Genomic DNA, 19,049 nt, shown 5'->3' with positions numbered 1-19,049 from the left:
CATAATTTAACAATAAGTACGGCTATTTTAATGAAATTGTTTTTGTGTGTGTGTAGAATGAAGTTTCTGAAGTGGATTCATTCTAAATATATTTTATTTAGCCCAGTGGTTTTCAACTAGGGGTAATTTTGTCCTCCCTCCCTCAATAGAGGACATTTGGCAATGCCTGGAGACATTTTTGGTGGTCACAAAAGGAGGGAGTGCTATGGGGATCTAATAAGTAGAGGCCAGATTAGTGCCCCCATAGCAAAGAATTATAGTGTCAACAATGTCAATAATACTAAGGCTGAGAAACCGTGATCTAACTTAATAAATCTGAAGTTTCCATAGCTTTGTGGATCAACTCTTCAAACAGTTGGAAAGGAGTTTAACTAAATGAGTTGGCCAATACGCCAACATCTGAAAAATTTAGTTTCCTTCTGCTGTCCCTCCCACTATTGTATGAGGATGTCATATCTGTGACAAAACAGTATATTTGTTCCATATATTCAAAGGTCACCAATGATTCCGTTTAAGGTATGGCACACAAAAGAAAGTTCCTACTCTGTACCAGGAGCTGCACTAGGTATAGCCATATAATCTTATTACATTGTAACCCAGATTACTACCTTCATATTATAGATGAAGAAACTGAGATTCAGAGAGGTTAATTTACTTGCCAAATATCACACAGCTGGTAAGTGACAACCCAGTGACTACTATTCCAAGTGAGAATATTATATTTTTAAACTCATTGATACTTTCTCATATATGCAAAGGAAATTTCTGAATCACTAAGGGTTCTTACTACTTGAGAAAATTTCTGAATCATTAATGGTAGTTAATGGGGTGAGGAGGGTAATTAGCTTTTCACCTTGTATTTTTCTGTATTATTAGAATTTTCAGTAAACATACATTACTTTCACTTGAAAACTAATAAATAAAAAAAGACTCAAATCACTGATATCTTTCTCAAATTAATTTTAGGATTAATCGTTAACAAAACCGTAAAGTGGGAGAGGATCCTTGGCACACGTATTCTCTTGTAATAATCCAATTTCCCATTCAGTAACTCCATGCCAAAACTCGCTTTCCTACCCAGATCCCAAAAAAGGATCTTATAAAGTTATTTACATTGATTAAATATGCTATTATTCTCTGGTGTTCCCACTAAGCAGAAGACAGCATTGTAGGTCAAAAGAATGACTTTGTGTTTATCTTTAATATCAGAGTAGTAGAAGAGCTTTAGGGGCAAGGCTTTTCTTCTCTGTCGTCCTGAACTCTCACTCTCTATGTGGCATTCTATTCAGGCAGTTCTTAAAGAAGGGCCTTGCGAACCCACTGCCAAGGATGGAGCACTTAATGGAGGAACGAGTCACTTAATTGATTGAACAGATCCAGTGATTGGCATGTGCATGACAAGTCCCACGTATATAAAAGTTTACAGTTTAACAGGCACCAAAAGACCCACCATTCCCCTAGACGGTCTCTCTCCCACTTGGATCTGAACCTCCTGCCAAAAGGATTAATAAGGCAGGGGTTCCAATAGTGATCAATTTTAAATATTATATATGTTAATATTTCTCTATTAATCTGACATAATATTTTATACATATAAATGTTAACATCAGTATTAATGATGTTAATTATTTGTTAAGCTTTAGGAAGTCAACACTTCCAGAGGCAAGCTTCTTAATCTGAGTGAAGACTCTGAGATTCTTGTATCTGGGAGATCTGGGAGACAAGCTTCGAGAGTTTCATCATACTCCAATCCCTTCCAAACCCTTCTCAGCTCCCTATTCCCCAGTTGTCTCCTGGAGTGCCCGAAGAATATAGATCAATCAAAGATGAGAGGTTGATTCGACATGAGTAATGGCTCTATATCACACTACGACAGGTTGAATTGTGTTTCTCAAAAAATATACTGAAGTCCTAGCCCTTTGTACCTGAAATGTGACCATTTGAATATAGGGTCTTTACAGAGATAATCAAATTAAAATAAGGTCGCACTGGATTAGGATGAACCCTAAATCCAATGACTAACTCCTTTTAAGAAGAGGGAAATTTGGAGACACAGGGACACAATAGAACAGCCACATGAAGAAGGAGGCGGAAATCGGAATGATGCAGCAACAAGCCAAGGAATAGCAAGGATTCATCAAATAATCAGAATTTTTCACCCAATGTACTACAGAAGCCTCTCAACTCATCTCCCTATTTCCATCCTTAACCTCCTGTAGTGCACCATCATGAATGATGCAGAATGATCCTGTTATATGTAAATCATATCATACCACTGCCCTGGATAAAACCCATCTCGGAATTCCCATCACTCAAGAGTGCAAAGCCTTTCCAGGGCCTGCAAGGTCTAACATGCTCCATCCTACCGCTTTCCCTTCCTTCACGCCGCCCTGGCCGCACGGGCCTCCTTGTCGCTGGCCTACATACACTCTGAGGACCTCTGTGCTTATGGCTCCTACAGCCTGGCTGCCCTTCCCCCTGCTCCTCAAATGGCCTGCACCATGTCTTGATTCTTGTCTCTACTCAGCATCTCTTCCTCAGAGTCCTTAAACCAGCTCATCTGAAGGAACAACCCCTTCTCTCCCTATTCCCTACACTTGGGGAATCTATCTATCTTTTGGCACTTGTTCACCTCCTAATATACTGACATTATCTTATGGATTTAATGTTTATTTTTTCATTGTCTGTGTTCCCTTATTAGAATGTCAGCTCTAAGAGAGCAGGGATTTTTATCTGATTTATTCACTGTTGTATTGCCGGTGCCTAAAACAGCATCTATTATAGAATAAGCACTTGATAAATAATCTGTTGAATCAAAAAATTCATAAATGCATTTTGTAAGCTGCTTTGTTTTACTTTTTTGCTCTGGCTGATAGGAAGCTTAGTAATAAATTCAATGCCTAGTCATAGTAATTATATTAGCCTTTATCATGGGCATATATGCTTCTTCCTTTTTTTACTATTCTGATATTTTCTTCTTATTCTAATAACTTCATATATTACTTTTATTATAAGATATTTCTAAGACTTTTGGAATGGGACAGAAAGACACCAAAAGGCAGGTAGGCTGAGTACCTGGTTGGGTGCCTGGGATGCAACCTACACTACACTAAGTGGGAAAGGGTATATTTGTTAATCAGTAGGAATGCTTGAGTGTGATACAAGACAGCTCTCAAGCTGGAAGCCCAAATCTCTGGCTGCAGGTTGATGCTTGAGCGCCCAGAAAGAGTCGGATGAGAATGAACGAATGAGTCCAGCAGGGCCAGTGGAGGAGGGAAGCAAGTTTTACCTTTTCATTCCTGCAGTTGTTCAGCCCCATATTATTCATGGAGGACAGTTTCCCATCAACACCATGTGGCTGTTGCTGCTGTTGCTCCCGCTGGATCTGTTCTCGCATCTTCCGAGCCTCCTGAATGGCTTTCATCACTGTATCCTGATCCCCAAACAGGGCAGGGGAGTTGAGACTGGACAGGATATCTGCATACACAGGATGCATTATTAAAAGCTTGTGAGGTGAGAATCTTAAAAATAATACTGCCACTCTCCAGTCCCCTATGGAATGTTACATTCTCTGAACAAGGAAGGGGCACATTTACCATTAAGAAAATTGCAGTACTGTGCAAGGAGCACAGAAAGCCAGAGCAACCAAGCTGTGCTGAGACTTTTAGCTCTTGGAGGATACCCCAGCATGCCAATTTATCTGAGCTGTCAACCCACCTCACAGATGAAGGTTCCTAGATTCAAATTGTGAGTGTATCTACTTATCTGCTCTGGCTAAATCTAACAATCGGTGGGAGAGTAGCAGTGGGGAAGAAGGGGATGGGGAAGGGTACAGAGATATCAGGCTGCCCATTATATTTCGTGTGCTAATTCAGAAAAGCTATGAGTCTAGCAGAAAAATCTGTGAGTCTACATGTGTACTTTAGTGACATCTATATCTCTGTGTTCATATGTCCACTGCAGAGAGGGGAGGGGCTGTGTGAAGGAATACACCACACTCTCCATTCCCCAATCACTGGCTGGTTAATGAAGCATTCTACTCATCATGCTGCCTCAGTTATTTACCAAGAGAATGACAACCCATTCCCTGCCCCCAACCCGAACACCCACTGCTCTCAGCTTCCTGCCTTCGTGATAGTGAGGCTGTATGACTGGGAATAGTTTTCACATAAGTACAGAGCTTCAAATAAAGTAATGATAAATATTTACTTTCATTATATTCTATGCAACACAGTGGGGAAAAAATCAAAATTAAACTGACTAATTTTCCTCCGTATCTTGCATTTTACTATAGGTTAAACTTAATACTTTAGATAATCTTTTCCAATTCTAGACAAAAAGAAAGCCATTGCTTGCTGACTGATAGATTTCAGCTGCTGTGGTAAAGCTGAACATGATCCACTTGTTTGTATTGTGGTATGAGCATTTCATAGCATATGTGTGTGTATGTGTGTGTGTGTGTGTGTACACACATGCACACACCTCACACAGACAGGACAGAGGAAACCAGACTATAGTCAAGCTCACACACATTTTCATGTGTGTGCAGTGCATGTGCATATGCATTTGAGTTTAGAAAATATTCCCAAGGTTATCTATGGAAAAAATTTTTAGTCAGTCACTGTTTAGAGTATAGAAAACTCACACCTTTTGCTCTGCAGCTTTTCTGATAAAAATTCTATCCAATATTGTCTGGACCAGAGGGCTATTACTTCGGCCTATTTCTAGGCCATGATCTAAGAAATATGCTCTGCTGACGTATAAACCCCATAAGAACAGGGCCTGTGACATAGTCATCCTTGTCCCTCATGATGCTCAGAATAGCAAGCAAATGCTTTCCAAACAAAACTCAGAAGCAGATTATAGGAGGCCCATTTCAAATCAAGTCTATTATTTACTTCTATTGGCTCTTGGTCATCTCATAACTTCCAACAATCCAGCAATTGCATTCACACTCTGGAAATGATCCACTTCTCTCTTCCACAGCGATACCACTGGCTTGGGCTGAAAACCTCCTAGCCATGGAAAGAGGCATCCTGACTCAAATTAGAATAGGCTGCCATGTGGTTCCTAACGTGCCAATTTCAATGAGGAAGATTCACTTAGGCTCTGCACAGTTCAGCAAATATCCCAACTGTGAGTTCCTCAAAACAGCACCGTTATATGTGAGAGGACCTGGATTCTAGTCTTAGCTCTGCTGATTAATAGCTACATGCCTGTGGGTAAGTCATTTTACCTGTAAGAGCCACGATTTACTCTACAACGAGGGTAATATTACTACACTACCTAACTCATAAGATTACTGTGAAAAGTCAAATAGATAAGATAGGCAAAATGTTTTTTAAACTGTAAATGGCTACATTTACACATTATTTTATAATAATAAGCATTTCGGGCTCCAGGACTCAATAACGTGAGGAAGATAATATGGTGCAGAAATGCTGGTTCCAGTCCCTAATCTCTTTAAATCTCTGTGTCTTTAAAAATTAGGAGACTTAAAGACTATGGTAATAATAATGTTAAGACATTTGGCACTCTGCTACTGACGAATACGTTCACATTTATTATTTCGTTCTATATTATATGTAAATGTGTTGGTATTCATTCAGTCCAGTGTTTTTAAATTGCATGCTTTTTAGGTGCCAGATACCATGTTAGGCACTTTATATGCATTTTTTGTCTTTTAATTCTCATAACAATCTATGAGCTAGTTAATAATACTCTCTTTTCAGAGATTAGGAAACCAAATTCAAAAATATTAAATAACTTTCCCAGGGTCATACTGGTAGTAGGTGAAGGCTCTTAGTCAAAGTCTGTCTGATGCCAAAGGCCATATTTTTCCTCTATACTTCTCACACTGGGGTATGAATATTCCTAGAGATAACTGGCAATATATCAGAGAGTGTGAGAAGCCAGAGGATCATTATAACACGTCTTATATGATTCCAATTTTATTTCATATTGTGTCACTGAAACATGTCATTCATATTTGTTTTAATGCAAACTGATATAGGATTGGATGTAAAAGTCACACACATTTTAAAAAGAAAATATAAAATTTCAAAGGAATCTTGGAGTTTTGGCAGGCATCTTTGAGGTCAGGTCCTCGGAGGGTTCATAGTCACTCCTTCTGCTCAGAGTTACTTTAGCAGCAAAGCACTGACCAAACACAAAAATTCCTAAGTCTCTGATTTGCTGGATCTAACTCATCATCATCTAAAGAACCCATCCCATCAGGGTTTACATTATGGCCTTTCCCAAAAGTTCTAATCATCCAAGACACCAAATTGAGTTATGTTTCAGTGGAATAGATTTTACTTTATTATTTTTTTTCTTGGACTAAGAACACTTTGGAAATAAAGATCAGTCATGACTCAACAGGTTTGCTTTCTTTTACCTAATTCATAAGTCTCTTCCTGGTGTTGACCTTTCCATTTACCTAAAGAGGATCCCCTTCCCAGGCTTCCTCCAATAGGGCTGGGGATGCTGCTCTTGTTCGGCAGATTGACAGGGCTGGTTTTGCTGGCTGGGAAGAGGCTCGGGGTGGGAGAGGTTGGGGACTTGACAGGCTCAGCGGTCTTGGGTCGGGATGAGAGATTCAGCGGCTGTGCTGCTGCTTCATCCTACAAGAGGTTAACATAAATAATTATTTTTTAAAAAGACAAATGAAGCACATTATCACTTAGTAAGCCACAGTTATTTTACACCTCAGAGACAATGCCACATTCTCCTACGATAATAACAAAAGAAGCTAATTATCTACCTCCTTGAAGATTCATCAGAAGGAAACCTCATTAATTTCCCTGTGTTATGCTTCTATTTACATTAACTGTGTAGCTGGATCATTCTTTTTGCCAAATTAAAATCTGAATTAGCTCACATTACAGCTTAATTTCCTAATGTGTTTTCAGGGATCTAAATTAACCTAGGGCATTTACAAAGAATTATTTAAAATTTCTGCAGTTCTATCGTGCTTTTGTGTCATTCTCTCTAAAAAGTTCCTGGAACTATAAATAGGCTCTGCAGCTAATTTTTTAATATATATTTTAAATCAAACAATCGCAAGTACTTTAAAAATGGAAACACGGAAGGCCTTCTTCTGATCTCTTGGGCCTCTGCCCAGGGAACCGCATGCCACAGCATGGCTTCTATGTGGCTTTCTGGGTGTGGGCACTCTTCATGGTCTATATTCTGGTCTCTATTCATGTTTAAAATTAATTTTTGCAAAGAGCAAGCACACATTATAATTATGTTTTACATACCATGCTACATGCAATTTATTTTTCATGTCTAAAGTGATGTCTCTTTATATTCTTTGCTCCATATATTTACAGAATGTCTATTTTAAGATGCCTGCCCTATACTGAGCACTGTATTCAAATATCTGGCTTGTAACTCTAGTTTAACCAGGAGCTTGAAAGCTAAGCTTCTTGCCTTTATTTTGTCTCATTTATCCTGCCATGAAACACCCATAACATTTCCATCATTCTAGAAATTTAGTGTAATATGAGCATATTCATTTAAATGTTCAGTTTTAAGATTTGCATTATTGTGTTCTAAAATAAAATTGTCAGCAAATGTTAATTCCTGTTTTGCTCCTGAGAAGGCACAGAGAACTTGCTTTTAAAGTCACTGTTAAAAACACACAGTAGAGCTTGGAAACAGAACACTCTTCCCCTTGGCAAAACTGTGACCCCTATGGAGCTCAATTTCTTCCTCTGTAGAAAGAAAAGGACTGATTCTAGCTGATCTCTAAGGTCTCTTCCAGTACTGATGGTCATTGTTTAAGAGGAAACAAAAAAGGATGCCAGAAAATACTATCCAGAAACAATTAGAAAGAGAAAATAACATGCACAGAGGAGCCACTACATACGAAGCGTTATGCTAGACATTTTCACATATATTAGCTCATTTAACTATCAATAAATCTATGACATTGGGTAACATTATTTTAAATTTACAAAGGAAGAAGAGGACAGAGGACAGGGTGATACAGTCACTGCCCAAAGCCATACATGAAGGGACAAAATTTGAATTCTAGTTTATTAGACTACAAATCCCAGACCCTTTTTCTACTATATTATCAGAGAAAATAAGTCATTTGGTAATGTAGTGATGCCTTAGGTTTTTTGTTTTTGTTTTGTTTTGTTTTGGTCATGGTAGGAAATAGGTAATCAGGCTCATCTATGTGGCAATGTTCTTTTCTTTTTACCCAGACATGGTATAGGTTCGTAGGAAACACAGTTATGAATGTTAAAATTATCCAATATGCTTATTCAAGTTACTTCCTTTTGCTCTGATCTCAAAAAGTATTTAGACTAGTTAGTTCCTTTATGCATATCTAAATAATAGTGATTCATATGCTAGATATTTAGTTCACTTTCTCCATGTTTCTTTATTTTGGGGTTCACTGAACTTCTTTGATATCTGAGTTCAGAGTTCCCTTCAAATTTGGAAAATCTTCAGCTATTACTTCTTCAAATACATTTTTCTGTTCCTTCTCTTTCTGGCATTCTAGTTGCATATGTTAGGTCATTTGATGTCCCAGGCACTGTCTTCTTTCCATATATTTCACTTTGGATAGCTTTACTGTTATGTCATTGAATTCACTAATCTTTTATTCTGTAACGTCTAATCTGTTGCTAATCTCAAACAGTGCTAATCCAGTGTACTTTTTATCTCGAACACTGTATTTTTCATCTCCCGACATTCAATGTAGGTCTTCCATGTCTTGCCTTATAATGCTTATGTTTTCCTCCACCTTCCTGAACATATGGAATTAATAGCATCTGGTTGTATTCAGCTTTGGATATACCCCTAATTTATTTATTTTTACAATTCAATAATTACCACTTCCACCAACAATGCCACTGGGCATGGGAAGCATATCAACTCCCAATCACGTAAATCCCTTTCCACAATGGCAGGCCTGCTGTTGGTCCTCACAGCCTGCCCTGACCTGACAGAAACTTTGTAGGTGTTTTTTAGGGAGGAGATTTGCCTTCCTCCTCACCTGGCTATACTTGTAAGTCTTTTATGATGGCTTTGTTTTTTTTAACGTCTTATCTACTAATTCAGATCATATATGTCATTTTGGAGTCTGTTTCTATTGATTGAGTTTTCTCCTCAATATTGTTCTTTTCTTGCTCCTATGAAAGCCTGGTAATTATTGAATGGATGCTACACATCATAAATTTGATGTTGTTGGGTATCAGAGTTTGTGCATACCTTTAAATATTTGTAGACTTTGTTCTGAGACACAGAACAATTTGATCCTTCTAAGCTAACTTTTAAGATTAGTTAGACAAGTCCAGAGTAGCTCTTAATCTAGGGATAATTTGGCCCCACTACTCAAGTAATACCATTCTGAGGACTTGACTTGATGTCCCATTTGTCAGAAGATATTTACATTCTGGCTAATGTGAATACAAACCATTCTCAGTCCTCTGTGAACCTCAGAATTGTTTTGTCTGCTAATTTGGTATTTCCCCTGGCCTCAGAAAGTTCTCTCCCACATATCATGCATGTTGATCAATACTCAGCTACATGCAGGGGAACCTTCTGCAGATCTTCAGTGCGCACTCTTCAGTGTGCAGCTCTCTCCTCTCTCGTACACTGCCTCACAAACTCCATCTACCTGGACATCCCTAAACTCTAAACTATGTCTCTTTACTAAGGGAGGCTGCCAAACTCAGTGTGGGTACCCCTCCCTGTCCTATTGCCTGGAAATTCTCTCTAGAGAGTAAGCTGAAACAACTATCGTGCTTGCCTCACCTATTTCTCGTCTGTAAGGAACCACTATTCTGTACTTCTATTGTAAATGTCTGAAAACCACTGTTTTATATATTTTACCCTGAGTGTTAGTTGTTTAAGCTGAGAGAGTAAATCTGGTCTCTGTTCCTTCATCGTGGTTGAAAAATGGAAATCCTCTAGGTATTTTGTTAGGATCTTTCTTGGTATACATCTAGAAATGTCAATCACAAGCCCTACTACTACCATCACCACCACCATCTTATTTACTACCATCAGATCATCATCATCATCGATATACTAACATTTATGGAATACTCATTATATGCTAGAGGATGTGTTATCTCATGTAAGACTCATAATAATATCAACTTTTATTTTATGGAGGAGACAAACTAAAGCAGAAAGAAGTAAACTGCCCAACGTGACGAGGCTGGTAAAAGTGGCAGAACTGACATTTGAACAGAAGCATTCCAACTTCTGATGTTGACAATTATAGCAAATAAAAATTCTGGGGAAAAGAAGGTACATAAAACCATTTGTGTTTATTTCTGTTACCTTCAGCAAACTATGTCCTTTGTGATGCGGTCATGTTATATACTCAGGGAAAGAAATGACTATAGACAGAAACATCGAGTATTTTAATGACCATAATTCTACCAATTAGAAAATTATGAGATTTTTCTCAGAACTTCTTCAATAATAGAGAGAAGCTATTTGTAAAATTTAAAACATTTGTTTTATGTCTCGGTCTATATTTTTTACCCACGCATAAAATAAACAAACTAATAAGGATAAGAAATGCTTCCTTTGTTATTAACATAAAATACAGTTAAGTCAAATTATATAGAGAACTCCCTAAGAATTTTCATGTGGTCAAGTGAGTAATAAAATTCAGTTGGCCCACAGAGCTGGAATGGTAAAAGCAGATATAAACGTGAATTTAACCAGGGAACATTTTACTCATCCAGTAAAGGCTTAGTTTGGTGCAGTTCCATTTGGCCAACTCACTCATAAAGTGACTTTTTCATGTTAAAATACCTAATACTCAATATCTCAAGTCCCTGATGTTTGATATGCTCATACCCTAACAAGTATAATTAAATGAAATGCTTTGGTTTGAGTTGTAGTGTTCTGACTCTTATTCACAAATAGAAACTCTTAGAACACAAAAATAGATAGTCTGTTTCCATAAGTTATGTCATCTTATTAAATGTAAACAACAAAGCATAAATGTCCATCTATTTCTTTGGAGAACTTAAGAGCATGAGTGGCATTTAGTTAATTCTTTTGGGTAAGGCACAGGCAGAACTACTTCTTTCAATGATGTTTATTTTATTTTTTTATCTTTGGTATTTGGGATCCATATTTTTAAACAACTCTTCTGAAATCTCAGAATTCCTATCTGCAAATTTTAGAGAATAAAACAATTTTAGTGAGTTTGTAGCACACAATGCTGTTTTGTTGGCTTTAGATATTTTCCATGTGAAGATTTAATAATTGTAAATTTTCTCCAAATGCAGTACTCTGTGCACATTACAGTAATCCATCTGCGCTTAGTATACCTCTTTAAATAGATAAGTCAATTATACAAAACAATTGTTTCTGTGAGCTGTTCGAATTTGTTATTTCAATATAGGAAGGAAAGGCAATCATAAAAACCAACCGGTACCACCTATAGGTAACAGCTGCAGCACAAAGTTGGAATGGATCACCAATTTCTTTCGGTCGCTAAGTATGTCCTGGCTGCCCCATTTTAAGACACTGAAATCAGTGAGCAAAAGTATCTATTAATGTCCCAGTAACAACTTGGGAGAGCCTTTTTCTCTCATTACAACTATATGACGTCGAAGCGTGATTATGTAATGATACCATCATTCTTCAAAGCCGACCTTTCTAACTATTTTTGAAGGTGAGATCTTTAATCAACAAGCCATATAAAGCCCAGCACCAGGCTCTTTTTTTGTTCTTTTTTTTTTTAAATCTAAAGTTTTGAGATCCTTCTTCGTGTTTAAGAAACTTTGAGAGAAGTGTTGCAAGTCTATGACAAACAGTGGTAATAAAGCCATGGCCACTCATGCCAATAAACATTAAAAAATAAAAGCTAGACTCCAAAGGGGAAAAACTCTTGAGAAGTGAGTTGGCAGATTTAGGTAAAGATCTCACAATATGGCACTATTGTTATCAAAAGGGAAACACCTGTTTCTCAGTGCTCAATCATGAAATTTACCATAAAGAGGAGCATTTGGGGGGATCCTTTATGTTGCTGTGCTTCCTGCTGTTTATTCCCAACACAGCCTGGTTCACTACCTTTCTTGTGAAGCTATTTTCCAAACCGTTTCCACAATCCTGCAAAGCAAGTACCTTAACTTGAGTTACAGGGCTGGTCCCTCTCTTTTCATTTTTTATCCCAGTAGGTGAGACTGCCCCTGCTGTGTTTGGTGGCTGTGGAGTTGATGACATCTTTGCTCCAGGTGACACCTGCATGCTGGCCAGCTGAGCGGCATAGAGCTGCTGCAAAACAGGGAAGACAAACATTATCTCTTTAAATGTAGCTGAAATGGAGTTCCAAAAAAACAAACCAACAAAAACTTACCGTATTGTTAGATAACTACATCTCTCAGCCTTGCAATTTCTCTTTCACTATTTTTTTTTAAAGAGGAAAATCAGAAAGACCAAATAATGTGACAGAAAGAACAATTACTGGTAGGGGAGTCATCGTTCTGTCCTTGGTCCTTCTAGTAATAATTTTAAGACCGTGAACAAAGGACTCGATCACTCCAGAACTCAGTGTCTTTCATTGTACAAAAATGAATTTGACTAAACAGTCTCAGAGATTCTTTCTAGTACCTAAAATCTTTATAAAAAGTTCTTTAAATGTTGATATGTCCATTCTTGAAAGTTTAATATTCATGAATTAAGAAAGGAATCTGAATGTTCCTAGGGATTCCCAGAAGAACACTGTTCTCATTCAGTACTGACCAGCTTCCCTGGGGATGCCGATCCTCCTGGGTGAGGAGGGTGCTGCCCTCAAGATCCCTGAGGCTCAATGGCAGTGACTCTTTCCTCAGGGTCTTATTTCGAAGCAGCATATAACAGACCCCTTAAGAGAATACAGCCAGATTTGTGACAAAATAATAATAATAATAAAATAAAAATCAAGCTTCTTTTTCCTAGCACAAGATGTTAAATCGTTAACTGTCAATTTACTAGGTTTTGGGTGAAACTGGCAATAAATGAATATGTAGATCTGCTAGTTAACCAGAATTCAGACATCTCAATCTTAAAACTATTTAATGCTTGAAAACTCCATTCAAATATTTTTTTTTCTTCTTGTCATCAAGATTAAGCCATTACCTTGATAGTCCTATTTCTATCATAATAAATAGAAAGCTTCCTAGTTCATCAACCACAGAGAAAATGGCTCAAACTTTGCCACATTAGTAGGGGAGAAAAAACAGGTGGTTTGTATGTAATTTCCAGCATTACTATCATTCAGATGGACAAATAAAAAAAAATTACAGTAATCAAAAACAGACCTTTCAGCACATGTAATTAAATGAAAGCTTAATAAAGAATAATTTGCAAGAGCCAGATGTGCTTATGTCATGATTGTTGCTTTCTTTGGAACAATTTTTCTAATATAACAAGCCTCTAAAGAAATTAAAGTTTCATAATTCTGTGTGTGCAATGACTAAGTGGCAAGAAAAATTCACAAGTAAGAGTCAGTCAAACTGCTAGAACTTGGGGGAGTAAAAGGGACGCTCTTTTCTGTTTCCTTTTTACTCTGTTGTATCCTTTTCCTTTGAAATTCAGCCAGGTATCTTCAGAAGGGGCACAAGTGAAGCTTCTGAAAAATTTCTGCTTGGATTAAGCCAGTGTAGAAAAGTTCTATACTGGAAGGAGTGGAAAGGATGAAGAATTGAAAAAGCGTTGGCTACGTAGTAGCTGGTGTCATGAGCAAATGCCCTACTACTGAGTATTAAAGAGTCATGAAATCTTAGGAAGGCAACAGTCCTTAGACATCATTCATGCCTTCATTTCACCCCAATAATTCACAAGATCAGAAGAAAGTCAATTTTATTCAATTTCAAGTCCTTCAGAGAACTTCAATGAGTGGGAAAAAAAGCAGAAAAACAAGTCTTTGGAAACAAATCCATTTTTTAAAAGGCTGCCTAAATTCAGCAATCTTTCAGGTTGCTGGAACAATACAGCTGCTTTTTAGAAATAGAGTAGTATCCATTGCTTCCTCTAAAGCTTGGATGACCATTTATTTTATATCTCTTTCTAGTGGGTTATACCTAAGAGAGGTAAGACCCCCAAGAACTCTGAGATTCCTCTGAATTGTGATTCCTCGGAGTTCCTTGTGGGTTGTGATCACTGATACAAGAGAGTCATGAGGAAGTATGATCGCATTCCTCATAACTTACAGATCTACGTAAAATGAACAGTAGGATATCAGATAAGATTTAATAGAATGAGTTTTTGAAATAAAATCAGAAAATAGAGTCCGCTATAAAGATAGAGGCACTCGTGAAAACAAAATTTTCACATTCTGTCTAACAAAATATATTATTTTAGATACAAGTATCATGTTTTTTCGGAATGAAGACTTTCGATCTGACTTGGATAAACAGAATCTCATTTGGTGAATAGGTACAAGTTTAGAAAATGATTTCACAGATACCACATCTTCTAAGCTAACATTAATTGAATATGCTCTGTATGCAAGGCTCTGTGTTAGGTGCTGAGGCAGATTCAGTGTCTTGGAACAAGCATATTGCTCTGGAGGAGATGTAAGATATAGATCCATAACACTTGATTTGTACCTTTCTTGTGGTGCTTCTCACATTTTTAAACCTTGTGTTTAGTTATGCACGTATGTCTTATTATCTTAGACAGACTATAAGCTTATTAAAGTCACAATCAACCTAATTATTTTTAATACCTAGCATCAAGAATAGTGCCTTGCAACTAAAGATAACCAATCAATATTTTCTGAATTAACATACAGTATATAAAATCACTGGATGTTAGAAAGGATATTCTCTCTAAATAAATGAGGCATCAGAAGTGGTATATGATTATATTTATCATAGATGTAATGAATAATTTTACGGTGTTGAGTCAAAAAAAAAGGAAAATAAATTTAGTCCAAATTAAATTATATTGTTTCACAAGAAATGATTCTTTTGAAGTCATTTGTTAAAATGTTGACTAGAGAGCTGCTCAATAACTGTGTTTCACTGACCTGTCTTAAACTTTTTTACAAATTCTACTGCTTAATCAGTAATTACAGAGCAGTACCAATTTTTCTTCTCAGTCTAGTTACTTGTAAATTTAAAGTTTCTCTAACTGCAACTGCATCCTTTCTTTAAAGAACATAAAATAGTTATTCAAATAAATAGCTTTAGTTAGAAAATTCTTGAACTCCGATGAACTATCATGTAAGGGTTTACAAAAATGTCATGCTACGTAGGATTCTTAGATCATAGTTCATAGTCATAATCATAATAATAATGAATATTCATTTTCAAACACAGTTGACGATTTAAAAATCAGCAGCGTAGTAGAGCTTATAACAGGCTTAGCCAAAGTCCTAAAAACATCTAAACTTTGGTAAAGCTGTTTTTGTAAATATAGACTTTTTTCATTTCAATTTTGAAAAATGTTCAGTGATTGTTTGGGATATTGAATTGTTTCTTTATCCAAGATATATAAAATAAATGCTGTGCATGCATGTAAAAATGAGCCTAGCTAAATATTTTTTCAAAATTATAAAATCACTCATATTTTATAGGAGTACTTTCAGAAATGCTTTTACTATTTTATGGCTAAAAGTATTCCACCTTTATGATTAATTCAGTTTTAATAAAGTAGTCAGCATTAAAATTTTGGTAAGCTGAACAATAATATACATGGCACCTAGGACTAAAAGAACCTTAACAGATCATTTAGTCTAGTCCAACCTCCTCATTCTACTGATGAGCTGAAGTCCAGAGAATAGAAACAGCAGGCCCAAGATCATACAACTAGTTAGTATTGGAGCTAGAAGAAAAACTCTCTAGCTCTCATTTCCAATATTATCATTTAAAGTACAAATGGATATATGCTGAACCAACCTTTGCACCTTTCAAGCACATCTCCAGCATCGATGAATTTGTTAAAAGACAAATCTTTACTAAATGCTTACTATTAACTTAAACACTGCGCTAAAAACTAGAGGTTTAACAAGCAACTCAGAAATAGCCCCTGCTTTTATGGAGCTAGGAAGAGAAACATATTAAACAAATGCTCAGACAGTAACTATGAATTATGGTTAAGATAAGTGCTGAGAAAGAAAAATACAGAATGTCAAGAGACTATCTAACAAAAGTATTTAACATGGTCTGGAGGATCAGAATAGTTTCTCTAAGGAAGTAACATTTTAAGTAAGAATTATCCATATGGAAAGGTTGATAAAGAACATTCCAGAGAAGAAACATCAATTATTATGGCTCTGACGTAGAAAAGGAGGCAACGTTTTTGAGGAACTTTACAAAGGCCAATGTGGCAGGACTGTTGAGTGAATGCGGAGTGGCATAAGAAGAGGCAGAGAGGCCACATTAAAAATTTTAGACTTTGTCTCAAAAAGAGAAGTATCTACAAAGAGCAATGAACTGAAACCAAGACACAAAGAAGCTTTTCTACGGTTTACCACCCAATTCATTGACCAGTCTTCTAAATAAATTTGATTAAGCGAGTCATATGAAGATTTCACAAATCCATAAATATATACCCCTAATAGTGTTTCTAGAATTCTGTGTCCTGAGACTAGCCTTAAAGGAAAACCTATCTTGCATTTGGATATTAGTGACACTTTAATAACTGACTGCTTAGATTCAACACAAAACAATAGATCTTACCAACCAAATTCAACCTTATGGTAAAATTCTTGGGTGTCTTCGATTACACACACTAGTGTACAGCCAGGACCTAAGAACTGTATTTTGTCAGAGTCATTTTATAATGACTATTGCATTTGAGAAGAGAGGCATGTTTTGCCCTCCAAATAGCCAAATTCATGTCCAATTATAATGGGTGATGTCACAGTGTATCTAATACCTACTATAACATGAATATATGTGTGTGTGTGTGTATGTGCGCGTGTGTGTGTGTGTACACATTTGCTTTCTGTGATGAAACCATGTAATATCTCCAAAGGAGAGTGCCACAGAAAAAAAGGTACAAGGCCTTTTCTTCTCATAATCACATGATTTTCACATAACCATATAACCAATCATCCAAATATCGCCCCATTCATTCCTGTGTTACTCAACAAACACATATTGAGCACTAACTCAGGTACTGTACTAGGTATTTCATATTGTTTTATTTAATCTTAAAAATAATTATATAAGATAGGAATTATTATCTATTTTAGAGTTAGTCTCACTTTTAAGCCCATGCTTTTTCTGTTTTCGTATGTTAAAATTAAATTATTTTAAATAATAAAACCTATTTCCTGTCTCTAGCCACAAGACACAGATCATTGTCCAAGGAGAAGAGAGATTCTGATGTTGCTGCTGTTCTGAGCTCTCAAACAGCAAATTATATTTCCAGATGTCTTACAGCTACTTTTTCTAAAATAGCATTTCACAATCCTCAGATAGAGACCACCAGCCACCTTGAAGGAGCAAGAGGCACAATTTTTATCTAAACAACTCAGTTCTCCAACCAATCTTTAAGCCATAATAGAAGACACCGAAAATATCCTAGTGACACATTTTAATAGACTGATAAAGTGAATGGAACTATGCAGAGTACAGGTAGAAATAGGAGAACTGGATAAAATGGAAACTAACAGGGGCTTCAAACTGGCATCAGTATGCTCCAGTATATAGAAGCCAAGAATAAAAATGAAGGTATAACTTCACACATTGGATTCTCTTTGGAGCAAATTCTCCTGTGTTTTGTCATTTCAATTAGAAAGAGCATTTTAAAGTGGCCTGTCAGAATCTGTCCCAGAGAGAAAACAAATTCTCCCTCAATGCAACTTGCCTATAGGTGGATAATGAGGAAAGGCAGAGAAGGGGAAAATGCTATTCTACAAAAACAGATTCACAGATGCTACTGAAGGATTTCAACTCCTACCTTTACATTCACCCCATTTGCTGTGGTTCCACACTATGTCTAGGATATCCCAAGATATCCCAAGAATACCCCAGCTTCACTCACATTCTATTCTCGTGTACCAGACTCTACTCAGGGGGAAGAACAGGAGATGTTTGAGGAAACAAGCAGAGTAGGGCAGAGAGAATCCTTAAGGAAATGTCATTATTTACTTGATTGATTCTGCCTGACACTAGGCCCCCAAGCTTGGTTCAGTTCTCCAGGGATATCCTGGGTTTTGTTACCTTCTCAAAACAATGCAGACGATCTCCTCTGTCCACCAAACAAGGTGTGCTACAAAGCTGGACAAGGTTGGCTGTGAGGCTGTGAAAAGGTGGAGCGGAGACAGGGGTAATTAAGCAGCCTGATTTAGTGCTTATTCAGCACAGGGAAGAGAGTGTGTCAGTAACAAGTCATTACAGACTGAAGGAGGGGTGGCGGAGAGAGCTTAAAAATAATTTGAAAGAGATCACAAATACCTTTACTTCTCATAAACCTCCAATGTCAACAAAATGATCCAGGAAATATAGCTGTGGTTTTATGGAAGGAAAGAACTGAAGTCCTTGTTTTCAGCACAGAAGGTACTTGTTTAGCTATACCCCTAATATTTGACACCAAAGAAAATTGGCTGTAGATAGGAGGTGGGAGAAGGAATAAGGGAAGAACTACCACTCCTACTTGTCACATATTGGGTTAATTTCCAAGGCAATCTCCTTGCCCCTCCTGCATATTTTCATATTGCCATATTTTTTCCTTTCCTAATAACTCCTCTTATTTGTCATAATTCTACTCATCTTTTGATTCTCACCTCAAAAACCACTTTCTTCTTAAAGCCTTATCTGACCACTACCTACTTTGTGTTCCCACCGTATCACATCTCTATCCCTGTGTACTTTATAGAATTTTTTTCCCATGCCGTTCTCTACCACCAAATTCTGAGCTCCTTAAGGGGAGGGCTGGGTCTTATTTGTTTTTATGTCCTTAGCACCTAATGCCTGACATTTACTAGGTGCTCTGTAAACACTGACCATTAAAACCCCTTCATTTTCATTTTTGTCTCTATCTTCTTGAAATTGCTATCATTTCTGCCCACATTCTCTCTAAAAGGAACCGTAGAGATGGAAGTCATCTTTCTTTCTTTTTGTTTT

At 36.9% G+C, this 19,049-nt stretch overlaps 1 protein-coding gene across 4 annotated transcripts in view; it reads right to left on the bottom strand.

The window, feature by feature from the left end:
- SOX6 (SRY-box transcription factor 6) overlaps nucleotides 1-19,049 on the bottom strand; it is a 460,797-nt gene that overhangs the window by 69,690 nt on the left and 372,058 nt on the right. For 2 of the 4 annotated variants that reach the window (XM_039851521.1, XM_039851520.1), the window contains exons 10-12: nucleotides 12,115-12,264; nucleotides 6,440-6,623; nucleotides 3,290-3,477 (exon numbers count right to left, since the gene is read on the bottom strand). In XM_039851521.1, coding sequence (XP_039707455.1) covers nucleotides 3,290-3,477; nucleotides 6,440-6,623; nucleotides 12,115-12,264 — 522 coding nt within the window. Of the gene's footprint in view, nucleotides 1-3,289; nucleotides 3,478-6,397; nucleotides 6,624-12,114; nucleotides 12,265-19,049 lie in introns of all 4 variants that reach the window. The other 2 variants (XM_039851522.1, XM_039851519.1) reach the window with 1 other exon arrangement.

The sequence above is a fragment of the Pteropus medius genome, unplaced genomic scaffold (assembly GCF_902729225.1).
Source record: "Pteropus medius unplaced genomic scaffold, Ma_sr-lr_union100, whole genome shotgun sequence".
NCBI lineage: Eukaryota > Metazoa > Chordata > Mammalia > Chiroptera > Pteropodidae > Pteropus > Pteropus medius.
Note: the sequence above shows the minus strand (reverse complement) of the source record. Positions and strands in the feature narration are given on the sequence as shown.